Source organism: Lachnellula hyalina, assembly GCF_007821495.1.
Source record: "Lachnellula hyalina strain CBS 185.66 chromosome Unknown contig00050, whole genome shotgun sequence".
NCBI classification, from domain to species: domain Eukaryota; kingdom Fungi; phylum Ascomycota; class Leotiomycetes; order Helotiales; family Lachnaceae; genus Lachnellula; species Lachnellula hyalina.
The window spans coordinates 23,389-50,129 of NW_022157164.1; the positions used below are offsets into that span (position 1 = coordinate 23,389).

General features: G+C 47.7%; 11 protein-coding genes across 11 annotated transcripts; 5 read left to right on the forward strand and 6 right to left on the reverse strand.

The window, feature by feature from the left end:
- Window positions 1–437: 437 nt before the first annotated feature.
- nit2_1 (putative hydrolase) lies at window positions 438–1,496 on the forward strand (the record flags this gene model as incomplete). Its single annotated transcript, XM_031147919.1, has 4 exons — window positions 438–551; window positions 667–1,014; window positions 1,089–1,423; window positions 1,475–1,496. Coding segments are annotated over 4 exons (819 nt in total), but the record flags the coding sequence as incomplete, so codon positions are not given.
- A 408-nt stretch (window positions 1,497–1,904) lies between these two features.
- Window positions 1,905–2,702, reverse strand: chol-2 (Phosphatidyl-N-methylethanolamine N-methyltransferase; the record flags this gene model as incomplete). Its single annotated transcript, XM_031147920.1, has 4 exons — window positions 1,905–2,419; window positions 2,476–2,492; window positions 2,548–2,587; window positions 2,642–2,702. 4 exons carry the CDS (start codon window positions 2,700–2,702, stop codon window positions 1,905–1,907), a joined length of 633 nt encoding a protein of 210 aa, XP_031006131.1.
- Window positions 2,703–3,408: 706 nt separating this feature from the next.
- rtx2 (Transcriptional regulatory protein) lies at window positions 3,409–5,282 on the reverse strand (the record flags this gene model as incomplete). The annotated part of the gene is made up of 3 exons (XM_031147921.1): window positions 3,409–4,580; window positions 4,633–4,795; window positions 4,857–5,282. Coding segments are annotated over 3 exons (1,761 nt in total), but the record flags the coding sequence as incomplete, so codon positions are not given.
- A 512-nt stretch (window positions 5,283–5,794) lies between these two features.
- On the forward strand, window positions 5,795–9,528 carry TRAPPC11 (Trafficking protein particle complex subunit; the record flags this gene model as incomplete). Its single annotated transcript, XM_031147922.1, is given in 4 exon segments — window positions 5,795–6,043; window positions 6,099–7,663; window positions 7,747–9,153; window positions 9,165–9,528. 4 exon segments carry the CDS (start codon window positions 5,795–5,797, stop codon window positions 9,526–9,528), a joined length of 3,585 nt encoding a protein of 1,194 aa, XP_031006120.1.
- Window positions 9,529–9,880: 352 nt separating this feature from the next.
- Window positions 9,881–10,588, forward strand: LHYA1_G002949 (UPF0047 protein; the record flags this gene model as incomplete). The annotated part of the gene is made up of 2 exons (XM_031147923.1): window positions 9,881–10,333; window positions 10,427–10,588. 2 exons carry the CDS (start codon window positions 9,881–9,883, stop codon window positions 10,586–10,588), a joined length of 615 nt encoding a protein of 204 aa, XP_031006119.1.
- Window positions 10,589–11,747: 1,159 nt separating this feature from the next.
- On the reverse strand, window positions 11,748–13,108 carry mpaH (Abhydrolase domain-containing protein mpaH; the record flags this gene model as incomplete). The annotated part of the gene is made up of 3 exons (XM_031147924.1): window positions 11,748–12,673; window positions 12,729–12,867; window positions 12,914–13,108. The coding sequence occupies 3 exons, from the start codon at window positions 13,106–13,108 to the stop codon at window positions 11,748–11,750; spliced, it is 1,260 nt and encodes a 419-aa protein (XP_031006146.1).
- A 1,006-nt stretch (window positions 13,109–14,114) lies between these two features.
- Window positions 14,115–16,797, forward strand: brc1 (BRCT-containing protein; the record flags this gene model as incomplete). The annotated part of the gene is made up of 4 exons (XM_031147925.1): window positions 14,115–14,201; window positions 14,244–14,686; window positions 14,718–16,143; window positions 16,189–16,797. 4 exons carry the CDS (start codon window positions 14,115–14,117, stop codon window positions 16,795–16,797), a joined length of 2,565 nt encoding a protein of 854 aa, XP_031006163.1.
- Window positions 16,798–16,983: 186 nt separating this feature from the next.
- vps25 (Vacuolar protein-sorting-associated protein) lies at window positions 16,984–17,876 on the reverse strand (the record flags this gene model as incomplete). Its single annotated transcript, XM_031147926.1, has 3 exons — window positions 16,984–17,096; window positions 17,147–17,222; window positions 17,286–17,876. Coding segments are annotated over 3 exons (780 nt in total), but the record flags the coding sequence as incomplete, so codon positions are not given.
- A 3,884-nt stretch (window positions 17,877–21,760) lies between these two features.
- Window positions 21,761–22,751, reverse strand: LHYA1_G002953 (UPF0613 protein; the record flags this gene model as incomplete). Its single annotated transcript, XM_031147927.1, has 2 exons — window positions 21,761–22,648; window positions 22,707–22,751. 2 exons carry the CDS (start codon window positions 22,749–22,751, stop codon window positions 21,761–21,763), a joined length of 933 nt encoding a protein of 310 aa, XP_031006148.1.
- Window positions 22,752–23,122: 371 nt separating this feature from the next.
- Window positions 23,123–23,824, forward strand: LHYA1_G002954 (uncharacterized protein; the record flags this gene model as incomplete). Its single annotated transcript, XM_031147928.1, has 2 exons — window positions 23,123–23,484; window positions 23,626–23,824. 2 exons carry the CDS (start codon window positions 23,123–23,125, stop codon window positions 23,822–23,824), a joined length of 561 nt encoding a protein of 186 aa, XP_031006149.1.
- A 658-nt stretch (window positions 23,825–24,482) lies between these two features.
- Window positions 24,483–25,491, reverse strand: rho2 (GTP-binding protein rho2; the record flags this gene model as incomplete). The annotated part of the gene is given in 4 exon segments (XM_031147929.1): window positions 24,483–24,773; window positions 24,826–25,017; window positions 25,300–25,444; window positions 25,457–25,491. The coding sequence occupies 4 exon segments, from the start codon at window positions 25,489–25,491 to the stop codon at window positions 24,483–24,485; spliced, it is 663 nt and encodes a 220-aa protein (XP_031006164.1).
- Window positions 25,492–26,741: the final 1,250 nt, after the last annotated feature.

Here is a 26,741-nt window from a genome sequence, read left to right on the forward strand (position 1 = left end):
TTTTAATACTGTATGCCGATGCTGACTCTGCACGGTTCTTTGGCAGCAGGTGGGAGTCAGAAGAGAAGGGAAGGAAGAACTCGGAGAAGATTTGTGATCCACCGTGATCCTGCACGTCATCGCGACCAGCGACGCGGCTGCACATGATTTTATACTCTTGTACAACAACCCTCATATTCGTTATTCCATTGGAATCGAAAGAAAAGCTTCCTTGAGATCAATTGCTAGTCTTTATCGAGTCTGTCTTTTCTTTCATGATCCCCGAAGCTGAATTAACCGCATTGCACTATCACCTGAATTCTTGAGATACCGAGCTTTATTCTGAGAGCTATAAAGCAGTTATAGTTCCACCATTTCTGTGATTAAATTGTTTACTTTGAAAGTCATAGTCATGGCAATTGCAGTGAGCTTTCATAATTTCTCTATTGGTATTCAGTACTGAAGTTCTCCTTTCACAGGCAATAGGGCAGCTCTGCTCGACAGCATCTATGAGCCACAACCTAGCTCTCTGTCAAACTCTAGTAAAGAAAGCTGTCGAAGCAGGTGCAAAAGTAAGCCGTTCATCCCGTATATATATTTCTATCAATCCAAAATGCCTTTCCCCCTATCCTCACCCGGAGATAAATAAGTCGTTCCCTCCCATCTCATCTCACGGCCCTTCCACAGGCACTCTTCCTCCCAGAAGCAACAGACTACATCGCCTCCTCGCCCGCGGAATCCCTATCCCTCGCCCTCCCCATGTCCAGCTCCCCCTTTGTCCTGGGCCTGCAAAAGTCAGCCCTCGAAAACAACCTAGCCATAAACGTTGGCATCCACGTGCCGGCCTCCAACAACAAGCTCTTCAACCGCAGCTGCTGGATCAACGAGAGAGGAGAGATTGAGAGCTATTATGATAAGTTGCATCTATTTGATTATGGGGCGCTGAAGGAGAGCAATAGTGTTGAGGGCGGGAAGGATATTGTGAGGCCAGTGGAGACAGTTGTCGGGAGGGTGGGGTTGATGATTTGTTTCGATGTGAGTTCTTCCGTTTCAACTCTATGATTCTTAGTTACAAGGCAACATGCGATATTGAGAAGAAAATGCTGTAGCTCCGTTTCCCAGAGACCTCTATAGCGCTCAAACGTCAAAATGCACAAATCATCACATACCCATCCGCGTTCACGGTGCCCACTGGGAAGGCGCACTGGGAGATACTACTCCGTTCAAGAGCGATCGAGACCCAAGCGTATGCGATTGCTGCCGCGCAAGTCGGCGCGCACAACGAGAAGCGGACTAGTTATGGACACTCGATGGTCGTTGATCCTTGGGGCAAAGTGTTGCTTGTCATGACTGGGGAGGGCAAGGAAGCGGATATTGGCGTTGTGGATATTGATTTGGAGTATAGGGAGAAGATCAAGAGTCAGATGCCTTTGCTGAGGAGGACGTAAGTTTCTTGTTCTGTTTGGATGGTTGAGTGCTAATTTATATCTTTAAGAGATGTATACCCAGAAGTGTGATAAGATTGTATAGCTTGTGGTCAGCTAGAATCGATGTTTCAGATGAATTAAATCTCTGTGAGCTTAGAACCGAGGATTACTTTGGTAGTATGAGTTTGACTAGAGTTCACCCATGAGGGAGATTAAGACTATGCAATTCAAACTATCGTTGGTGCTTTTGGGAATTAATGCAATGTTTTTGATAGTCGAACTTTTACCCCCATTTTACAACCCTGACGCCCACAATGCATAGTAGTTGATATCTATGCAAAGGCCATTCGATGTTGAACCCGCCTTGGTATCACCTTTTCACTATGCATGTATCTTCTCTCACAGGAACGCGACACAACATCAACTCACCTCCAGTCATCATCTCTTTTCATCTCCTTTCATCCCGTTCCATCCTCTCACCTCCCCACCAGTCCCCATCTACAACTCCTTCTTACGCAACCCCCCCTTCGCCTGTACCCTCGCTCTCTTCGCATAAATCTCCCCTGTAAACGGATCCTCAAACCTCAAAGCCACCAAATAAACAGCCAGCACCTCAAGCGTCAACAACACACCAGCCGGCTTCCCAAACAGCAACGCCGTGCCCAAAAAGCTCATCGTGCTGCCATAGTACATGGGCGCACTACAGACATTAAACGGAAAACCGGTAACCATATCATCCATCAAGATGCCGAAATAATCACCCAGGTAAGTACCCGTGATGCCCAATGCCCACATGGATGATATAACGAGCGTGTTGCCAGCGGCGAGGAGGGCGTACGCAATGTAGGTTGCGACGGGTGTTTGGAGGGCTGGGTGGGTTGGCTGCGAACGGAGCGCGCGCTCGTAGAGAAAGTCGCGGAATATGCCGAGGGAGAAGATGGTTATTGCAAGGCCGTAGCAGGCATATCGTGAGTTGCCGCCCGCGAGCTTGGTGAGGACTTTGTTGTGGTATTCTGCGCTCATTAGAGGTGCTCGTTAGTAAGGTGGGAGGAGATGGGCATGTATGTACCTTGTCGGGCTACGGTGCTGCAGGACGTTAGCTATTGTGAAAATGAGGGATGGGGGGTATATTGGGACGTACTTCCAAAATATGGGGTTGAATGCAATTGATGCTGCCGCGACTGTGAGGGGTTAATAGCTGTTTTGAATCGCAGAATATATTTGCATATACGTACTTGCAAGAGACTTCTGGTCGAAGTCAACCAGAGGGGTATTATTTCCCAGAAAGCTTGTCATGATTGCAAACTGAAATTGAGGATTTGGCGAGAGGAAAGTTGTGAAGAAGATTTGTGAGAAAGGTTGTTGTTGTTCTTCTGCTTCTAGTTCTAGGCAAATAGAGTGAAGAAATTCGGCGAATCACAAGCTCCTCTGCAGCCATGACGTTGAGAAGCGAGGTCAGCACGCAGCTCAAGTACAGTACAGAAGCCTCACCACCACACCTTTTTTCAAGTTTAGAGTGCAGTTAGGTACAGCATTCGTATAATTTGTAATGATGCAATATCAAGGATGCCCCTCTGGTAGATGAACTGTGAATTTCCAGTCCAAAAGCCATCTTCACAAGTTCACTCAAGAAGTACCTACCTAGGTATAATTGGAAGAGGCGATGGCGATCTCCCTTTTCACTGCGGGGAAGTTGCAAGCGAGCGATTTTCAGATGAATGTCTGAGTAAGGTAAGTATTTGTTATTCTTCGAGTCTATTCCTCGCTATGCTTTATTTTATACAATGCGTGTCTCAACACCCAAATTACTTTTCGATGCCCCCATCCCTCATGCATAGCCAACTTCGGTAGTGAGTATACATTAGCGGCTCAGATCATGGGGCTATGTTGGTTTGCCATAAAAGTGACCCCAGCAGTGAAGCTTCTTTGCAGCCGCGGTCTCTTTGTCAAAACCTGCCGGCTTCATTCTCGCTCTCCGACGCGCATTCTCGGCTGGGCTGTCCTACTGCCGCCGTGTCCTGGTCTTCTTCGCAGTGGTCGCGGCGTCCTCTTCTTCTTCATCCTGGCCCTTCTTGAGATCCTCGGTCAGACACCATTCATCCTTGTCGTACCAATCTTCTCCATCCGACATGTCTCGATTCGCACCAACATGTCCTTCAGCTTTGCACCATTTCAGCACTGACTTCCGGGCGACCTCCGCGTGTAATAGGCCCTCATATAATTTTTGCAGACCGCGACAGACTTCATCCTGCTTCTGTATGTACAGCTGTAGCAGCCTCCTAGTCTCCTCTGCTTCGTGTGGGGGTAATCCCACATCTCGATCCGCTCGAGATGATTCCGATGCTAAGAAATAGGGGTGTATGGATGGCTCATGGTTGGACTCCGGCGTCATCGATCTGGTTCTAATGGACGCGGTATTATCAGATGCTGCTTGAGCCTGAGCTCGCGTTCTCATCCGGCGAGGAACTGGGAGATCCTCTGCATCATCCGCTCCTCCTTCTCCATCCATCTCCACGTCGTCATTGGGATGTTCTGAGTCATGTGTCGAGTCATCCACAGCCTCGTTTTCTTGCGATGTCCCTTCTGCCACGACTTCCGGGGCCTTCCCGTTTATTGACATCCCGATTCCATTCTCCCTGGGACTGTCTCCTGTGGCATCTGTTGCTTTAGAAGCCTCGGCGAAACCATTTGCTGCCTGTTTGCCATTATGTCCATTGTCTACGGGACCATCCACAGGTGTCATGATGGCATTTTCTTCCTCGACTGCAGCTTCAGTGAGCTGTTTCACAGCTTCCATCCCAGCATTTAGAGAATGGGCGTCTGCAGTCAAAAGTCCGGCCCGTTGCTCGATATCGTCTGATATCAACGTCCCAGTAGAAGCCTGGTCCGCATCTTTCGAGACAGCTTTCCTAAGCATTATTGCTTGCTGCTTCTCCCGGTCATCAAAAAATAGGGAGAAATCATCAGCTGTCTCCACGCTCTCGCAGGGTATCCAAGTGCTATCGCCGCTCAGTCTCGTCAAGAGCTGCTTCATCTTCCAAAGAGTCGCCTTCTCCTTTTGTACCATATCCCCAATATTTTGCGTGAGGTCTGTGAGAACTCTCGAGGTAAAGGGCTTTGATAAGGTGGGATGATTGGGTAAGTCGGAGGGAGATGTAAGTGGCTTGAAAATCGCTGGGAACTTGTTGTCAGTGATGTTTTTAGATGATTAAATGTATAATCTTACTCTCAATCTTGACTTCAGAATATGGGTTATTCTCAGCAGCCGCTGCCATTGCATTATGTGCCCTCTCGTCGTCGTCATCGCTATCGACCTCGTACCCGTCTTCATCAATGAGTGGAGGATTTCGACTTATGATATCTCGAGAGTAGCCGGCGTGTTCAATTTTCTAGGTATCCTATCAGTTTAAATTCACAATGCCATGCTCTCCCTGGACATAATTGGCGCACCTTTTTATATGCTTGCGGACCGTTTGGCGGAGCTAATTGCCCTTCGTGAACAAATCTTGACTTCTTCCTCAATTTATTCCCTCGATCCGTAAGGTGCTCAATCGAACTATCGGACTCCTCATCTGTGCCATAACGTACCATTAGCATGCGATATTTTGTTGAAAGAGGGAGAACTTCTTGCCGTAAGCTTTTCTTTTCGCGGCCCTCTTCATGCCAACGATGGTATTCGCGATCTGCGCTGCTTGAGCGGCCATGATGACAACTTAGACAAGGCAGAACCCTCGTAGGTGATCTGTAGTACGTGACCGCTCGATAAGGGCCTCTTGAAGCAGCTCGAAGGTTGGGTTGGGGTAAGTTGGCGATCGCATGCAACTGTCCGCGAGTTGAGGGGTCCTTGTGGATGGTTGGAATTCGAGAGAAGGGGCACTGCGATAGTGTTTCGGCTGTAGCAAAGAATGGAAATTGTGAAATTGAGTAACGCGGGCCCAAAGCTGGTGGGTAGGAAAAGAGAATAATAATGCAGCTACAAGTGATTTGTGTGCGCTGGTGAAATCATTAACAATTGTAAAGAGTTGCTAGGCATAGGCAGCTTGGGCAAGGCTGTCGTAGCGCGGTATTTGCCGGTCGCAGAATGACGCGCTACAGGGGTACCGAAGTACGGGAGAGACATTCATATTTAGCAGTATTGATGGAGTACAAGTACAGACAACAACTTCATCTCAAACCTCTTAATGTGCCATTTGACCGCCTTCTACCATTGTCTATCTTCCCGTACATAAGCTGTAAAATCGACTGTGCTTCGCCCCTCTTCCACCTAACGAGCCATATCAAATACAATACCTACATTACCTCCTTCAGATCCCTGACCTGAGCATTCCAAGTCAAGCAAACGTGGGACCTACACTTTCTGCTTATGGAGTCTTTGGCGGAATATCGCCATGGACGGGTATCCGCCTGCCTATATTGCCCATAACCTCCCTCTTCTGATCGTCTCTGGACTCGGCTCTGTGCAGGAAACGTCAGCCTCGAAATCTGGGACACGAATAACCTCCGAGATACCCCCAGTAGATACTGAAGATGCGGAAAGGTTGTTGCGGCATTTCAAGCGAAGTGATGCTTCGGATCTGTCATGGAATGGGCGGGAGCATATTGGGAGAAACAAATTCAGGGTGAAGGTCGTGGGAAGGGTAGCTTAGTAGTCCAATCCTCCCACTACAGTATCAGTCACTGAACCTTGAATAGGACTATTGCCTACCAACTCGCAGCGCTTCTCTTCCTGAATCATCTCTACCACTCAGTCCAATTTCAAGATCGATTGTACACTCCACGTTATCACCTCTCAGTCCAGGATCCCCGCTCTTCCCTGACGGCTTGCTTGACTCGTTATGGGTTGAGAAACACCAAGAGCATGTCCCAAGCGCATATCTCTGTTTCTATGCCTTCAGCTCTGATCCAAACTTAACGACAAAACATGACAATCAATTAAAGACGGACATAAGCAACATTAAGAATGCATTGAGTGGGTCTGGTTATAAAAGTCGTCTTATAGTTGGGCTTCTGAGCGAAAAGTCTATTGTCCAATCTTCCGATGTTGAAGAACGCCTTGCCAATATTCGTAAATATACAGGACTTGACTCCAAGACCTCTTTATTCTTCTTGCCCCCTCAGTCCTCCGGGGTGGAACTCCAAGCATTCGTGGAAACTATCCTTTCAACAGTATACCCACTATCCGTCGAATATTATCGAGACTTAAGTAAGCACTCAAGGAGGAAACGCAATAGAGGCATTATACCTCCACCTACCGCTCCTCCAACTTCAGGGACATCTCAGACTTTATCTAGCCAGGGGTGGAATGTTCGCTATGACTTCAAGCTCGGGGTATTTGCCGAGTTTCGGCAGGAGATGGATGCTGCCGTACGTTCTTACGAAAGTGGTTATGAAGGATTGCTCGGCCCAGATGTCTCAGAAGCTATCGCAAGCTGGAGTCCTCGATGGAACGAGGCACGACTGCTAGCTGATGCTTTTGCCTTCCGTATCTTGAGGTGTCTACTATGGAATGGCAACTGGACAGCTGCCGTCCGCAGATGGCAATTGCATCGGGAGCGAATCCGTGACTTTGTTGATAGGCGAGGTAAGGGATCTTCTACATACGGATGGGAGGCATGGGAAGCTCGATGGGCCACTCTGATGGCTGAGATGATCACGAAAGTTTCTATACCTGAGTTCAACTCGTCCAACACTACCCTATACCTACCAACAGAGAAGGCAATTGCAATAGGAGAACGAATTCAACCGTGGGAGCTCCTTCACCATCCAGGATACTGGTACTATATGGCTTCAAAGCACCTTATTGGACGTCGCAATTTGGCCATGGCAATACCTGAAGAAGATCGATCACCTCCCGGGTTCTCTCCAGCTTCAAAAACTGCAAGCAAGGCATACACATACGATACGTATCTGTGCCCAGATCCCCACGAAGAGAATCCATTACCCGGTCGTGAGGGTGTCAACCACTCAGCTCTTATTATAGACAGCTTGTCGAAAGCCATTGCCGAATTCGAGCAACGGGGTCAGTACCGTCTCATACAAGAGCTACAATTGATATCTGGAAAGGAAAGCATGAAAACAGAGGCTTGGGATGATGCACTAATAATACTCCGCCCTCTGTGGCAGAATATGTCATATCGAAAAGAAGGCTGGTGGAATGCCGTTGAAGAGATTTCATGGGCTTTCAGGAATGCCGCAGCGCACGCAGGTGATGGTGTATCTGTAGTTGCGGTGGACTGGGAATTGATGAACAGAAGCAAGTAATACTGAATAGAAACATAGATCCAATACTGACTTTTCCAGGCTTCACTTACCATCCCAAATGGGTTTACAATCTTTCTAGGTCGCTAGAAGGTCTCGATGCTGTGAAAAGCAAGCCAGTGGTTGTACTGCATGATCGCGAAGTTCACTCTTTCCTTTCCGCGGCCTTCACATTCGAGCATGCGGAGGGCAAAGTTGGAGAAGGCTGCCCTTCACAATTAGCAATCACTTCGTCAGCCATTCAGGCATCGGCTCCAGTGAGAATATCCGAAATAAAACTCGAATTTGAGGGCACTATGAAACCTCTCGTCTTGCAGCATATTCCCAGCGATCGAGATGAAGCTGGAAAGCCTCGCGCTATGCTATACAGCAAAGTAACTTTAGTTGATGAGGCACGAGATGGAAGACCAACCCAAATCGGCAATTCGGATCTTACGTTACGACCAGGTCAGACGAAAGTTTTCGAATGTAATAGTTTTTTGAGAGAAGCTGGAGAGGTCAAAGCTGTTTCTGCTACCTTTACCATCACATCAGAACAGTTCGACTTAGACTATGTCCATACTTTTGAAAGCACGCCTGCTCCAGATATATGGTGGGGCGAGCGCACAGTGAAGAAGCGAATTGCTCGGCCTAATGCTTCATCAGTGTTAATCCTCCCTAAGCCTCCCAAGATGGAGCTTCGATTTGTCGGGCTTCAAAAGCAATACTACACAAACGAACATATTACTTTGAGGCTAAATGTGCTCAATGAAGAGGACGACGACTCTATCGCGAATCTTGAGGTTCGCTTGCTCGGTGAGGGAGCACCACTACCCACGCTGAAACTTCCCTCTGAAGTTGAATCTGAGGAGAGTGAGAAGGGGAACGAGTTGACGGGAACTCCACTTGGCAGAATTGCAAGCTCAGATGCGACAACCGTAGAGATTATCATTCCTCCAGTTGATCTACCGGCTATCTACGAGTTGGCCTTGAAAGCTTCATATAACCTGGTTTCCGACATTGAAACGTCCGTATCCCGCGCTTTGGTCATGCAGTTGGAAATAATAAGTCCCTTTGAAGCCAACTATGACTTCTCTCCTCGAATACATCCCGATCCCTGGCCAAGTTTTTTCACCCATCAAGAGGTGGTGCAGGATGAGGCCAATGAGCAAGAAATCCAGGCACATGGATTAGCACAAAAATGGTGTCTGACAGCCCGCTACGCTTCCTTTGCTACAGACGACTTGATAATCGAGGACATGGGCGTCGAAGTATTAGGCGTGAACGGTGGAATTACCTGCACTACTAAAAAGCTCATGGCAATCCCCGAAGACGGCCTCAAAGTTACTCCCAAGAGCCTGGAGGAAGCTCTCTTCGATGTCTGTACCCAAAAGCTCTCCCTCGATGATCGTGGAACTGCAACTCTCGACATCTCTCTAGCAATAAAATGGCGGCGTGACGCAGAAGGCTCCCCTTTGAACATATCCACACTCGGGGTACCCGCCTGCTAGTATCAAGCAGCGAACCCCGCGTCCTCGCTGCCGTCTCCTACTCTGCGAATACTCCCTCGATGATACACTTCGACGTTACGATTGAGAATCCATCGAACCACTTCCTCAGCTTCGGCCTGACCATGGAACCCAGCGAGAAATTCGCATTTTCCGGTATCAAGCAATCAACCCTGCAGCTTGTGCCCTTAAGTAGAAGGACGATGAAGTTCAGGCTGCTGCCGAGTATAAGAGGTGATTGGATAGGGCCGATTCAATGCGTGATTAGGGATAGGTATTTTCAGAAGGTGTTGAAGATTGCGCCGACGGAGGGATTGCGGATTGATAAAGAAGGTTTACTGATTTGGGTCCCCCCGAGGAAGAGTTATGATGAGTAGATAGTTGGTTATGATTATACGATAGATGGATAGATGAGTAGAATCAGAACATGTTCAGGTGCGCCTGATTGATCTACCTATGTCAATAGTACAGACCTCCGACTTGCAAACTTCATAAGCGTGACACCACTGCCTCTATGACAAAATGAACTGCAATTCTCAACCTACTGAATATGAGGTAGGTGAGAGTGCAATTAAGCATGTGTTGAGCTTGTATTAATCCATGTATTTATATAAAAGGGGCTTAGCTAGCGTCTCGCATGTCATTTGTAGGCCGTAGCCGTCCCAAAAGGTATGACGTATAATTCATACTGTACCCCACCAGCAACCCCCCCTCAACAACGACAAATAAATGCCATCTCCAACTACAACATCCACGACAGCCTCCCTCACAACCACAATCGCCCTACTCGTCCTCCTCGTTTGCTGTTTCTTCCCCACCGCCTTCCACGCCTTCTGGTCCGTTCCCCTCTCCGTCCTCACACCATCCACCTACATCCCGCACCCAATCCTCTCCCCACCAGGAACCATGTCCTGGTTCCAGAAAACCGTGTCCCTCCCCCCCAAATCCCGCGGCAGCTACCTCATAACCGACACCATCGAGAGAGAACTGCCCGAGCTAAAACAATACAAAGTCGGCCTGCTGAACTTGTTCGTGCAGCATACGAGTTGCGCGCTGAGCTTGAATGAGAACTGGGATGAGGATGTTCGTGCGGATATGAGTGATGCGCTGGATAGAATTGCGCCGGAGGATAGGAAGGGGAGTTTGTATAGACATAGTGCAGAGGGACTGGATGATATGCCTGTTTGTATACCTGTCTTCTAGCTATCCTCTAGTTTCAAGTGTTTTCGAGGTGCGGGGAGGGTGTCTGGATGGTAGCTAATTAATGATCTATAGGCACATATCAAGAGCGCGCTGATTGGAGCGAGTGTCACGATCCCGATTAAAGATGGGCGCTTGGCGACGGGGACGTGGCAAGGCATATGGTATCTGGAGTTTAGGGCTAGTAAGCATTCGAGGAAGGTTGTTGCTACTATTCAAGGGGAGAAGAATGCTTGAGGTTCTGCTTTGGGAGGGTTGGAGTTTAAGGTTGGAAATCTTGCTAAGGCTGGTGGAATGGGAAGTATATGACAGCGAATGAAGGGACATTTCACAGATGCAATTGGTGGTTTGATAGTGCCAGAGTTTTGGTTTTACTATTTACTTTTGAAGCTTTCATTCAGACACTACTGCTCTACCTTCTTCTTATTGTTATAAGAGCTGGTGTTTCTGCAAGGCAGATCACAAGATAATCCATATTGTGCTGCTCAAGCACCAACTAAGATTCTTCTGTCCTTGCTTTAAATGCTTGTGGTGAAGGACGGAGTTTCCCCCCTTCGCCGCTGTTGTCAGAGCTCTAGCATAAGCCGTATTGAATTAGCTGTGTAGTTGCTGTCAATCATGCTTTGGTGTCATAAGTCATACGACCAGAGGACAATAATATGTACCTTACCTTATGTTGGATTACACACAAGCCGATGAAACCTTGCAGCAAAGATGTCGCCTTAATGATGCTTGGTTTGTTCTTGTTAATGGATGCGTCGTATAGTTGATGTTTGCGCTGGGAGTTGTCAATGATCCTAGGCAAAATGTTGAATACCTTCGAGATGTACTTCATATAGTCTCAAGACTCACTTAACCAATCATTGTACATAACATGCAAAAAAGTGTAGCAAAAAAATCAATGTGGAAGTGAATGCCTCTCGTTTCGTACCCCCTCATACGATTCGGCAAAAAAGAAAATCGCCCAAGGTCTCGAAACACTTGATTGATCCCACCCTCCATTCTTTAAAAAAGAAATCGAATAACAAAAAGTTCAAAACCTTGAGATCAACCGTAGTTGACCACAGGAGAACCCCTAGCAAGCCTGCATTAAAGGGGTTTTACAATTCCTACTTGCCCAACACAATTTGCCCTGACCCACTTAGCCAAGTGGGCGCCTTTTGTGTTTGACGACAAATTTTGTGTTAAATTGATATGTTAAGTCTATGGATTTTATGTTTTGGCGCCGAAGTTTTAGCGGTGTTGTTGTGGGTTGTGTTGAGTTGGAAGTACTGTCTGGTGTAGCCGCTTTGATATTTTTACCAACTACGGAGTATTGAATTCCATTGTTTAAAAGCTTGAGATTGTCCACTTTATTTGGGTAGCTATGAAGTTCTATTTGAATACTATGAACCCTTTATATCCTACTCTTTGGGGGCTGTTTCAAAGGTCCTCCTACGCGCTTCTTCCATTCCTCTGACATAGTTTGCTTCTCAGGCAAGCTCTTCTTTGTCCACTCCTCATATGCCTTCCTTTCAGCCTCAAATCTTTTCACTTCCTGCCCAAGCCAAGCTGCTGCTGCATCCGCACACAGTTCGCTCGCTTCCATTGCAACCAAGTGTCCATACCCCTGAAGTGTAACCCCCTTCACTCTCCCTTCTTTCACACCACCACTGCCTCCTGGTGCGTTGCCAGTGATCTCCATCCTTTCGTGAATCAAGTCAGGGGGAGACATGGGGCTCGTCTCTCCAAAGATATACAATACGCTTGGCCTCAATTCACCCAGCCGTCGCAGGACGGCTAGCGGTTCGGGACGATACAGAGGGTATCTTTTTGGCTGTTCCATATTTATATCTGGAACCATATCTCTCCGCAGAATGATCGAGCCATCTGGACTTATGCCATCCCAACTTGGCCTCATAAAGGTAAAGCATTCTTGATGCTTCGTCGTACTCAAAGTTGCGTTTCCGTATTCATCGGGGTAGACTCTAGTAGGAGTATCTCTGATTCCGACTTGACACCATCGCTCGAACACTCTCCGGTCCCAAGATTGGTAGAACTTTGACTTTGCAAATGCGGCGATAGCTTCAGCGCGGGAGGGCCAGAGATCACGGCGGAATGTGGAGGATTGGACAAGGCTCGGTCCGCTGGGCGCTGAGGCATGTGTCACAATGGTTGGATCCATAAGAACGACGGTGGATAGTAAACGGGGATGCATAAACGCGACGTTGCAGAGTATGGCGGCTCCGAATGAATGTCCCATGCCTACGATTGGCATGGGCATCTGGGACCGAAACGTGTTGATCATGTGCAGAAGATCTCGGCCATGGTCCATCCATGATGCTATGAATAGTCAGCAAGACTGGAAAGCTTCAACTTCTGGACTGCCAGCACTTACGATCGTTTCCAAGAAGCTCCTCGTTTAAGACCCCGCTGACTCCTTGCTGAGCTACATCGGCTATCCAGATGCTTCGTATCCGAAACCCGTTGGCTTTGGAGCGGGCATGTAAATCTTCCCATAGCGGCTCATATAATTCCTGAGGGCATTAGTTAAAGTGTAATAGCTAATTTCAAAGGAGTTACCTTTGGAAAGCCATTTGCGTGAGCCCCGATGATCGTGATATCACCCGGTTGGGGGTTTGGATTGTCCACAGGAACATACTGTTTGATTGCGAGGTGCAATACTTCTTCTTGAGACTTTGACGTAGCTCTAGCATATTCCCGAATATGCTGGCATTCTAAGATATGCTCCTTTATCTCAAAGACTGGAGATGGCATACTTGTTCGGGAAAATGCGGGGTTATCAAAGGGAGTCCAGTTCCATGTGAAGGCGGAGGAAATGCAAGCAAAGCATGAATGTCAAGCAATCTTCTTGGCAGGCTTACGAGAAGGATTCAGTATCATCTGCACAGATTGAGGTTTATGTATTCCAGTGATTCTGACGAAGGTGGGACTCCACGGCCACGGTTAGTTGAATATAGAAGCCGAGGTTGCTATATATAGTTTAGCGCTCGCTGCACAACCAATCGGTGTATAGTGGGGTGCAAATAGTTTGTACCTACTACCCATAGGTACAAACTACTTATTTGCACCCCACTGTATCAAACGAGTGCCCTTCTCTCTTCGGAATAGACAATCGAGTTTTGGTCCCTTATTCCGATAGTTATTCCGCATACGTAGAGGATCTGTTGCCATATAGATACGAAGGATCCAGTAGCACATAGGGTGGGTTTACGCATATATGAATTGCCGAAGTTCAGAGCTTCTTCTACTCCTTGTATTGCTATCGATCATTTTACTTGCTTGTAGTCACTTCTGGGGGCTGGTACAACCGGCTCGGGTAGAACTCAAATATATAGATTAGAATATGAATTGACGAGAAAGGGTTCTCATAGACTTCACAATGAAGTTGAAAGAATAACAAAATTGACAAGACCGCCTCGCGGCTTAGCCAACGACGCCGACGAGGGACATGCATCATTGATTTCCTTCAAATCAAGATGGCATTTTGACTTTTAGGAGATATCTATCTTCAAGGTTTAGAGTACAATCGCAACTTCACAACATCACAGCCTTCAAAAGAGTGGAAAGAAGATGTCAAAGACTCAAAGCGAGGATACCTGATTTCACGTGATCAGGCTCTAACACTTAGCCTAGCGCGTTTCCCTGCGCGTCGCGTATCTTGAGGTGAACCTGATAATGTGATAGACATTACAAACTGTTTGTAGCCTCTGAAAATACAAATATCCAGCTCCTTCCATCTTGCCTGTCTCTCGCGCACGCGATGGCTGAACCAGGCAATCCAATCTTTGAGAATTGCGTCTTCGCTTTCTGGCAAAGCAGAGATCTCCCAGACGCGACAATCGATCAAGTAGGTCGCCACCACTTTTCTCCTTGTCATATTTATTAACAGTCTTCCCAGCTGCACAATACTTTGGAGAATCATGCTGGAGAAATCTCCCCAAACGATGACGACGGAAAAATCAACCTGGAAGATGTTACCCACATCATATCGACGACCAGCGATTTCCCCCAATACTCCGAGGCGCGTCGAAATATGATTAGTATCGTCAAACCTGCTTGGATCACACAATCGCTGTTGAAGAACAAGCAAGCTCAGCCGCGACCTTACACTCCAGACCCTAACCTTATTTTCTCTGATATCACAATAAGTTGCGCCGACATCCCTACCGGTGACAAAGATGCTATCATTGGCGCGGTTCTGGCAATGGGCGGAGCAGAGTCGAGCAGTCTCACCAGGTTGACTACACATATTTGTGCTCTCACGGTTGATCACCCGAAGTGCCAACAAGCATTAGAAAAAGGTCTCAAATGCAAGATGGTCTTGCCTCACTGGTATGTCCCAAGTCTATATATTGCCCTACAGGCTGACGATGAACAGGTTTGATGATTGTCTGAAATTGGGCAAGCGCATAGATGAAAGACCATACTGCTTGCCGGATCCTGAGATCTTCAAAATGAAACCGGAAGATACCCTTGCAATTCCTGATTCTGACAGGCTGCTCGGTGCTTCATCACCACACCCTGACACTCTCCCCATTTCCACTGTAGATTTACGCCATTTAGATGTTTTTCGCAACAAGAAGGTTATGATATCCAAAGACCTGGAAATCAACGGTCGACATCTCAAGGTGCTCGAGGATCTCATCGTGAATGGGGATGGCTCCATTACGAATTCAGTCCATAATGCTGATATGTTCATTTGTCATTGGCGCGAGGGAAGAGACTATACATTTGCGTCTCGTGCTGGCATTGATGTGGGAAATCTCTCCTGGCTATATCATTTGATTACACATAATGAGTGGACATCCCCACTCCGACGATTGCTCCACTACCCCATTCCTCGTGAAGGCATTCCTGGCTTTGAGAAATTCCGCATTACACTGTCGAATTATGGGGGCGAAGCACGAACATACCTAGAGAATCTCGTTAACGTTTCCGGTGCGGAGTTTACCAAAAGCATGAAGCAGGATAACACCCATTTGATTACGGCACGAAAGTCAAGTGAAAAATGCGACGCTGCAGAGGATTGGAATATCGATATGGTGAACCATTTGTGGATTGAAGAGTCCTACGCCAAATGCGAAGTGCAAAAGTTGAGCAACCCGCGATATAATCACTTCCCTCCGAGAACGAACTTAGGTGAGATTATTGGTCAAACACAGTTCGATCCGGCAGTGCTCGAGTCACGATACTTCCCTAGAGATCCTACCCCAAGCCCATCGGACCCAAAGCCTCTTAGAAGGCCAGTTATGCACGAGAAGGATCGTAACCAGCCAAGCTTAAAAATATCCGAAGACGATGAGGAGGAGGAGGAGAAGAAAGAGAGACGTCCAGCAAAGGCCAAGAAAACCGCAGCCACACGACCCCGATCGAAATCTACGACAGCCCTAGTCAGCACTCCAGCTCCAAATCGACGCATCAGTGCTGAGAAGGAAAACGATACACCATCTTCGACTCGAAGTGCAAAAGACAAAGCACGGGCAAATATCCATGGGTTGTCAGCCGATATTGCTTTGTATGAGAAAGAAAAGAAGCGCAAAGGTCCAATCTGGGGTGGAGAGCGTGCTGCGAATAACATTGACAAACAAAAATCGCTAAAGCGACGTAGTTCAAGTCCAGCCAACCTTGCGAGTGAAGGAGAAGAGTTCTCAGAAGAGGAGGACACCAGAACACCAAAGCGTCAACGAACTAGCAAGCCAGCTAATACCTTACCCCCTATTGGAATTCGCCTTCTCGTGACTAGTTATCAAGGATGGATAGGCAATACCAACAAGGAGGATGCAGACAGAGTAAGATCTTCTTCCCCCTTACACTCGTTAAACTGACAATTATAGAAAAAATTGAGAGAGCTCGGTGTCCATGTTGTCCAAGACCCCAGCAATTGTACCCACCTAGCCGCACCCGCTATCGTCAGAACCAAGAAATTCCTTGCAGCACTTGCCAGCGGACCCACCATTGTTCGATCTGAATTTATCGACGCCTGTATCAAAGACGGAAAAGTTCCTGATGCGACAGCCTTCGTCCTGAAAGACACGACCAATGAGAAGAGGTTCGGATTGAAGCTGAAAGATGCGGTTGCCAGAGCCAAGGCTAATAAACGTTCAATTCTTCGCCACGTTCCTATTTACTGCACTGAAGATATCCCTAACAAGCCGGAAACATACAAGGACATCGTCCAGGCCAATGGGGGTACATTCACCTTATTCAGAGGCAAGGCTTTTGCTAAGAAGGTCAAGCCGGAAGAGGACGAGGGCGGAAATGAGCCTGTCTATCTGCTCAGTGGTACGAAGGAGAAAGAGAAGGTGATGTGGCCAATATTTCGGGAGGAAGCTAAAAAGGGGAACATGGTGCCCAGAATCGTCTCGACTGACTGGATTCTGAACACTGCCATCACCCAACAATTGGAGTCGAGTGACGACTACCTGCTGGACGACGAGTGTTAAGATCTGGTTTTGGGGGCGGAGGATCTCTGAAAGATAACGAATACCCTATATTGATACAGGCGTGTACGGTCCCTCCTTTGCTGTTTGAATAGTTGCAGGGTCAGGTTTGCTATGTAGTTAATGAGAAACGATATCCATGAACTCCTTCCCATGCATAACCTCTACCCATATATGTACACCCAACCCCTAGAAAAATTTTACACCCTGCTGATCCTCCTGCCCAAAGACTTGAGCCTTTCCTCGCTTGACAAGAATGTTCATTATCCGTTGCAATAAATCCGGATCCATGCCATGGAATTCTTCACACAGTCAGTCACTGCCATCACCGTAATAATAGAAAAATACAGACCTTGCGATAACGTAGCCTCGCTCTCCGTCAACTCATACAGCGTCAAAACCGTATTCTTCTGCGCTGTCTCATCAATCTACCCCTCATCAGCATTCGTCTCCCTCAACAAACACTCCGCTTCTTCACATCTCTCACTCACCCATTCATAAATCCCTCCTGCCCACTCCTCCGGCGTCCGCCACCAAACCCAACACTCGCCACTCTCGGCCCCCTTCCCAACCCACTCCGCCCTTCCTTCCCGCCGCATAAACTCCACCACCTCCTTCACATCACTAATGCCCAACCGCTTCCGTATCCGCTGGTTGTAGAATAGCGGCGAGTCCAGGCTGTCGATTAGGCTGAGCTTGAAGAGCCGGTTGTATCGGCAGTATGCGAGGATCAGGGAGGACCATTTTTGGAGCTGCGCGTGGTGGGTTTGCAGGGTTGGTTGGCGCGTGTAGAAGGGGGGGAAGGAGTGTTCGCGGGGGTAGGAGAAGGGCGTGGTGGTTGATGCTGGCGTTGGGGGTTGGGAGGCGTATGGAGGGGGTTGGGAGGGTATCAGAGTTGGTGTTGTTGAAGATAAGGAGGGGTTTATTGGGCTAGAAGTTGACATTGTTTGACATGAGCGTTGTTGTTCAGAGAGATGGAGGTGGGGTTGAGACTTGGGGTTCAGCCTTGCTTGGTCTGTGCGAGGCGAGGCGGGACAAGGTTTGAGTTCAACGTCAACGTCGTCTCTTGGATGTCTCCTACATCTACAATCTACGAATCATGAGATGTGGTCTCAACTCAAGTGAGCGGCTTGGATTATTGTTAGACATGTCTACTTTGAGTTAATTTGCATTCTTGATCTAATGCGCTTGTTGCCTATGTTTTGAGTGTTTACTGTATAAGCTTTTTGCTAGCTAAACAGGATGGGAGAACATGAGATACATGGAACCCGATATTGCTTCTGCAATATAAGCATTACCTTCTGTCTCAATATGAATTGTCTGGGCGATACCGTCATGCAAGCCGTTAGATCAGATTCAAAATTTATGCAACGGAAGTTTGTGAAAGAGTGAAGATATCCTGGAAAAGCGGTTGTCCTAACTATCCTACCCATCCATCCACTGCCTTATACAGAATCCCCTCTCTGTATAGTTTCTCTGTACAAATTCCTATGCACAAGCAAGGCCTCCACCTGCCTGATCTCAACGATCAGCTCCTGAGTCAAGTTTTCAAGCGCCTCCTCCAGGGCCAACTCGATCTTCCTCTGCGCCTGTTCGTGCTTGATATCATCGAGCGTCTTCTGAGACAACTTTGCCCTCGCCTCCTCCTTTTAATGCCAATTCGATCTTCCTCTGCATCTGTGCGTGCTCGGCCATTTCGATGAGCTGGCGACCGGTCATCTGCTGTGTCTGAGCGTCGTCTACTAGTGGTTCATCTTCCTTGTTCAAGAGCGTAAGGAGCTGTTCACCCATCCGAGCCATCATGAGAATACGTTTTTTGTGGACGCTGAGTGCTGCGTTCATTGCTGCGTACTCGTGTACGAGCGTTCGCGGTTCCTCGGTTGAAGTTTCTGGAGTTTGGGGGTCTGGTGGCAACATGTTGCTTGGAGGAGCGGGTAATTTATTCGGTTGACAAAGGTCCGGGGTCTTGGGATTTGAAGGCAAAGAGTCGAGGGTTGTTTGAGCAAGTAAGTGTGTGTGTGCGTGGTCAGTTGTTGAGTTCTTGCAAAGGTGATCTTCTCATCTTTTATATTCGTTGGAGGGTGTCTGTCCGTTATTCTAAGATAAGTTCGAAGTGCTTCGAATAACATCTAGAATACAAAGACAGGTCGCTTGAAGCTGCAATTTAATTTATTGCCAATCATATGGGTTCTTGTTAATCATAAAACTCGTAATATTCACAGGCAGAGTGGCATTTATAGCTCAAATTACAACGCCTCTTGAGAATGACTCAAGGAGTTCCAAGGGGACTAGTAGAGCCAATGATTAATTCAATCAGACGATCTTATTGGAGGTCTAGTAGTATATGAGCCACCTTATCTCCAGTCCGCTAGAGCAGTTTATGTTAATCACTTGAAACGACATATACAATAATCTCGTCTCGATATACAATGCGCTATACAAGACTACATCGCGGCTGACCCTCGATTGGCGCACGAACGAAATTTCCCAGCGTATCCAATCAGTCAGTCAGTCAGCTATCAGTTGAGGGGCACCCTTGAACTGACTGACTGAAACTGATAAACTGATCAGTTGCTGACTGATTGGACACTCTGAAATTTCCGAACTACTAGGCAAAGATTCTGAACTCATCCAAAAAATTTTGCAACATCAAGACAGAGATGTTCTGGTTTCGTAATTCCACTGCCCCTTTTCAGATACAAGCCTGAAGCTAACACAGAGAAGAAGTAAGGACTGAACAACTGAGGCCCAAAGACGCGCTATTCAAAACACTTTTCGCTGAGAATGAGAGCAAGCTGATGGCTGCACATATCAGGGCTGCGAAAAGGAAAGGTATCCTGTAGACTAGACATTCATTCCCTGTTACGATCTGTATGCTTCCGCTGCTCCTTCTGCAGCTGCTTATTGAGTCATAACTCGTTCATCGCTCCTGATATCACCAAACAGACCTGTTCGATCAGCCATCCAATCATCCAATCACCCAATCAGTCATTATCTCGTAATGTTCATATGACCCAGTTTAACCCCAAAGTCTTTAAACCGCACACCCCCTCCACAAAATCATCATCAGCATTGCCAATCCAGACATCCTCCTCAGCTTCCTGCCATTGCTAACTCGACATCCTGTCAAAACCTTAGTGTCCGCGCAGATCCTAACATTGAATATGACTATTCAATAAGACCGACCTGAATATCCATCTATCCTACTTCTGCGTTTTCAGCTTCTCCTTAGCCTTGTCACGCTCCATCTTATCCCAGAGATCCTCTTGATTACGCATTCTGCTCTGTTGACCTCGGTGCCAAAGCTGATCGGAAGTCGTAATTCTGTTCCCATCCCAAGGCAACCTGGAAGGGGGGCTGCTATTTTGTTGGATGGTAGGGCCTTTGTACTTGTAGGTGGGAGATTTTGTTAGTTCCGAACCCCACGCCTTGGAGGTGGTTTGAAGAAAGGGCTTCTTCGCTGGGGAACTGGCTGGGTGCGTAATGGGAGCCAAAGGATCGCTGGGTATTCTTCTCTTGGATGAAGGCCGACGCTCGTTTGAAGGCGGCGTTTGGGGTAAAGCTTGTGGGGCAGAATTTCTTGCGGTGGGTGGCATACTGTTGCGGGATCTATCTTGAGATTGTGTAGGACTTGAAGCATTGTTGATGATGAGCGTGGTTTCAGAGATAAGAAGAGAACGTCTCTCTGGGATGGAGGTGGCCTGTTTGCTAGAGCGTTCCCTGTTGTTTAATTTTTGGGGGGAAGACATGGTTGGATCTGAGATATGGGGGTTTTCGATGGCTCGCGATCGACGTTTCGGGGTGATAATGCGGGGAGATGTATGAGTTGGGAAACTGGCAGAGTGTAGTATTGCGGCCAGTTTGATCAGCCGAGTGTGATGCCTTTCCAAGGCCTCTTCCGCCTCTTTATAGTTGAGCTTGTTGTTTGGATTTTGAATGAAAATCTTAAAGTCATTCTTCTGAGTTGCCAAGAAGATCTCGAGAGCGTTGTGGGCCATGTTCATGAAGCCTGGGGATCTCTTGGCTCCTTCGAGGCAATGTTCAGGCAATGATGAAAATGCGTGGGGAGATGAAAGGCTAGTCTTGAGAGGTTGTGAAATAGGTACTCAAATGGCGAAGGTTCGTGACAGTGTGAAGGACCCAGAGAAGGAATCTCGATGTTTTCTACCTCCACGATTCAACCGATAGCGGTGAGAGATGCCAATGCCGTTATTATCAGATAGAGAAACCTCTGAAGATTTCGTGGTGACCGCCTGAATCTCAATATCCGTACCGAGAGAAAGTTCATCTTTGACCGCCATGAGCCCTTGACCTCATTCTAAATTCACTTAAGTCGCAAAGAGTTAAATGATGGCTTTCTTCCTCCCTCCTAAGTTGAATTTCAATTGACTTACTTCAAGCATCCTATCAGCTTCAAGTAAATCATCACCCGCCCTCCAGTCTCGCCAACGACTTTCCATCAAGGACTATGCGCCAACTATCCTGCCGAAATCTTGGGATTGGAACTACTTGTGCATGCTTTCCATATACTACACAGGGAGGAGAGTTAGGACACTGCTGCATTTATCCATCTTTCAGCCGCTGAAACCGACCAGTCAAGTTGATTAGCTCCTAATTTCCAAACCTGATATTGAGATACTTACATTGGTGTACGAGGACCAGGGAGTCCTGGGTGAGACCATCGGGCTAATATCCGCAGGGAAGTTGACGCCCAAGACTAGCCCCCGAGGTGTTGATATTATTTCGGGAACCCATTAGGTTTGTTCAATGGGATTACGCGAGACTCGAGGGGAAAGCGTACCTTTACGGCCACGAAACAACAGATTCATACGTCTACTTATCTTACCAAGAATGCCTGTCAGGTTTATGCGACCGAGAATCACTAGAATAACGGATATACACATGACAGAAATTCCGGTCCAAGGACACAGATTGAAAGCAATACTATTGACTGACCGTAGATGATTCAGAGGTTTGAATTTGCAGAGACGCCACTCAAAAACCCCAGAACTCTCCGCACGAGTCCCTGAACGACCTCATCTGAATTACCAGCCAGATTGTGTGAAGCTCCCTCCAGTGGTATCGAGTTCTCCTCATCAACCTTTCCAGCTCCCCTCTTCGTAATCTCAATCCATCTTTTCGTCAAAGCCATTTTGTTAATATCCTTATTCATATACTCGTCCGCGTCGGAGAACAGTATACACAGTGGGCTCGTAGCTGGCAAGCTCCCAAACGTCTTCATAAGCTGCTCGTCCGTGAGATCAGAGCTGAAATAGTCATCATCACCATCGTGATTCGGACTGGCAAGTGACAACCATCTGTACGCAGAAATAGGGCAGCCAGGTAAGAATTTATTCGTTTTCTTGGAAGGTAAAACCTCTGCGCTATCTCCGGCATCGACCATTGCCTGAGCAGTAACACATGCTGATTTATAGACAGCGGGATCCATCGTCATAATCATTGCTTCTCGATCACTGACGGGGCCTTGAATAATGCCACCATTGACGGGAGCGCGGTCCTCGTGACCAGTTCCAGTTAGATATTCCATGACATCCTGACACCCAGTCGAGTGACCTATCAGGATAATCTTGCCGGATTTGATGGTGCGGAAGTACGCAACGCATTGGGAGAGCTCCTTGACGTCTTTCTGTAAGGAGGAGATTCCCCAGCCGGTGTAAGAGGAGGAAAGGATGGCTTGAGCGATGCTCCAGGTTGGTGGAAGGGCATCTGCTATAGTTGAGGTGTAGGGAACGTTGTGAAGTCCGTCAAAGAGACCACCAATGAAGATGAGGATGTTTTGAGATGGGGCGGATGTCTCTTTGGGGGTATGCTCGAAAGCTACTAGACGAGGTGACTGAGGTATATTAGTTATGAACTTGAAAACAAAAACATTCCATACCTAAATAACTTACAAATTGATGGGTAATACCTTTCCTTGCAATACCAATGAAAGTCATCTTGGCGAAGTTGCTTAACTCCTCAATTTCGAACCAGTGAAGACTCAGATCCAGCAAGTATTTATGAAAACACAAGACTTCTATAATGACTTTTTTACATTAAGCTTGTTGAGAAAGAGCAGAACAAAATTCGATTTAAACGACGGCGGAGTCTTTATTCGCTGTTTACAGTACACTCGTATTGTATGAATGTTTATGTAGTAGTTCGACGAGATGAAAAAGGAAGGAGTGGCAGTGGACCAAGAACACGCACTCCTGGTCGCTCTTCTCCACCGTACGATCACGACCCTCCATCACGAAATTTATCTCAAGCTTCAACTTACCACCAGGACAAGCTCACCATCCATCCAGCCACCACTCGCATCTCCAACATGGCGTCCTCACACACATCCCTAAGCCGCCTCCTAACTCCCCTCCTCTCTACCTTCCGCTCCTCCATCCAGACCCTCAAACCCACCACGACCAGCGCCATAATGCCATGCCGAACATTCTCCTCGACGCCCACGCCCCTCGCAGCAGGAGGAGGACCCCCTAGCCGACGACCGGGCGGGAAAGGCAAAGGTCCCCCCAAGGATGCACGTATAAAGTTGATTCGATACCATATGCAACATCCCAAGACGCCGCGGCCGCTGAAGCTGTCCCGCATGCGTGCCCTTCGACACTGGACGATCCATCGGGCGTGGATGCTGGCGCAGCGGAAGAGAGTCGAGGGAGAGGAAAGCGAGTTGATGAGGTATGTAATGTTATGTCATTCATTTCCGTCCACATAATATCACATCATATCATTTTCAAGTTATGGATGTGTGGTGGCGTGACAAGGCGAATGAGTGGAATTTGAGGATGAAGCTGAGGATGAGGGCTAATTGTGAATTAGGATGTACCAAAGTATGCACGCCGCTTGCGAAGAGCTGAGATTGTTGGATCCGCCGGGTACGAAGGATGCGGGGAGGTTGTATCGCATTGCGATGGAGAAGAAGGGGATTTTTGGGCATGGGGGGGTGCCGATTGAGTATGCGAGGGCGCAGACTGAGACCCCCCCGAGAGAGGCCTGGAATCATGCATGGACGAGATGAACCAGCTGTATTATGATTATGGATTTGGGTTAGCTGATGTGTAGGATAGGGATTGGAGACGATGTTCACAATATCTAGAGGGGAGCAAAGTGTGTTTGTTGTTGGAAGTATATCCAGGAGTAAAATCAGGCCATGTTCATTATGCATGCTCGCCCGTATGTATTCTATGTACAAAGAGTTCACCCATTAAGACCAACGCTGTTGTTTGCAAGCAAGCATGCAGCAATCCCCCAGTTCCAGGCCATTCGATTTCCATTCCGCCAGATGGGGTATGTGATGACGCAGAAGAGACAAACAAGAAAACTATAAAAGGAGGGTAAAAGACCAAGCAAGTCATGATCAGTCATTAGAAGGGTCTATCTAACCCTCAAAATTCAACCAGTAAATCTGTTGCACAAGCAAATAGCCTTAAAACTTTTGTGTGCACTGCTGCATTTGCTGTTTGCAAAAATCTCCATCGAACAAACGCCAGACTGGGTCGCTTGCAATCGTTAATGGCGCCTAGAAAGTCTCCCGTGATAGCACGGCGGTACGAAGTGAAGGCGTATTCGGTTCGCGCATTAGAAAGGGTATGCTTGCAATTGTTGCCGAACCCGAAAAAGCATCCCTGTCAATGCCATGCCTCCAGTATTTCATCCGCAAACTCCAACTCCGTTTCCTATAGTATCACACAACATCCGCCTCCCTCCCCCTTCTCAAATGTCAGGAGAGCTGCTCTTGTTGCCGCCTCAAAAACATCATCGACCCCTTCACCGGTCAGGGAAGAGCATTCGAGGTATTTTCGTGCTCCGATATCGTGGGCAATATCTGTTGCTTCCCGGGTGCCAACAAAGTGTTGTGATCTCTTCCGAATCTCCTCAATGGCAATTGGGTCTTCTCTCAGATCCTTCTTCAGGCCGACAAGGATGATGGGGACTCCGGGACATCGCTCGTTTGCTTCTTCGACCCACTATATATAGTTAGCATGTGAAAGTTGGTAGCCGTCCATGAACCAAGCGTACTTTGTGCTTAACGTTGTCCAGAGAATCCGGTGTGTCGATTGAAAATCCTATTAGAATAACATGTGCTTTTGAATATGCCAGGGGCCGTAATCTTTCATAATCTTCTTGCCCCGCCGTATCCCAAAGTGCTAATTGCACGCTCTTTCCATCCACCCTACAATCCGTAACGTAGTTCTCGAAGACAGTCGGGACCTAAATTAGCTATGTCAGCAATCTTTTCCGGGCGAAATCCTCCTGGTTGGGCGAGGGTGGAGACATACATAGTGCTGTGAAAAGAGCTGTCAGCAAAACATTCCGAGCATTATAAAGTGTTTGACTTACTGTAGGAAAATAACCCAATGTGAATACACTGAGCAGTGATGTCTTACCACAGGCACCGTCTCCAATTATGACCAATTTTCTGTATATTATCTGTTAGCAGGTGCAGAAGTTGGAGTTCCGCGTCTTTTTGTTTATGATTTGAGCCCCGAATACAAATGTCAGACCATCAATTGAGCCCTCCATATTGGGTAGCAGGAATGCAGCGCCCCCAGTCCCAGCGGCAAGCCCAATTGTATCCTGACATTTGTTCCGTATCCCGGGAACTTCGCAGCTCCAGGCCCGCAGTTGGTAGGAAATACTGTAAGCATACCTTCGCATGACATTTTGAGCCTGTGGTTGGGCCATGTCTGTGAATCGTTTGGTTGTTGGGAGAGGCGTTTCGCAGACGAGAATCGATGGGACTGGTCACCAGTCAAGGCAAGGGAGGCGTGCCGAGGAGCGCGGCGACTATTTGGGGTTTATCGAGATGGGATGTTTGAGGTTTGTCGATACGAGCCTGGTGATTGCGGGCAAACTTGGCAGGCTGGGTAGTAAGTTTATTTGTTGAGAGCGCGTGGCAGACAAGGCGAAGGGGAGAGGATCTCGACTTTTCAGGAACCAGGGGAATACGACCCTTTTAATGGTGGAGGAGTGGTGGAGTGGTAAGGTAAGGAGGGCCTGGATAGTATGGTAATGTATGGTGAGATTGAGAGAGCAATGAGGGTTTTCGGTTCCTTTTTGGGGTTGCAACTGGGCTGAGTCGGCGGTGCACGGCTCCCTGAAGCTCTCAAAACAGCCTAGCAGCAGCGTGACGGGTCACCTTTTGAGGATCCCTGGAGGGAGGAAACAAGTGGAGCCACGGCTGTCAGTGGACTGAATGATGTTATTGGGTGGACGGGCGTACAGTAGATTGATTGATATTGGGTCGGGTAGGGTACATACGGGGTACGGTAGTATTGGAGAAGAGACTAGAAAGCTCGTACAGTAGGTAGAGATTGAAGTGTCTTCATCAGCTAGATCAGCAATCCAATAAATAGGTATATGATCACCGAATCACGTAACGTGAGATTTTAATGGAAGAATTATGATGTGTTTTATCTTGATACGTACAGTAGCTAACCTACTGTACCCAGTGCCTGCAGGCTAGCCCTACTTCCCCTTCCTCTAGTGTTCTAGTTCCACTTTGAAGATTTCCCGCACGCTAAGAAATACTTTTTGCCTGAATATCTGTCTCAGGCTACAAGGCACACTGACACTGGATGTGACTGAGGCAGCTCTGCAGCAGGTGCGAACCACAGGACCAGGACTTCATCAACGAAAGGTACGGTATTGCAACTGCTTCCACGACAACATTTGCCCCAACGGAACCTCTACTACGAACCCCAAGACCTCGCACACTTCCAACTGCAACTTCTCGACCCTCTCGATTCTCCTCCCTTGTTCTACGACTTTCGTCAACATCTGATATTCCCCAATATTCAATCCGGCAAAAAGAGACACCTTGGTGGGGTAACAGCCTGTCCTCCTGCCATTCACTACTTCCGTGAGTGCTCGGGATCCTCTTGGCTGCGAGATCTTGACCTCCTGGTTGAGGAACCCCCTTTCTCGACCAGATC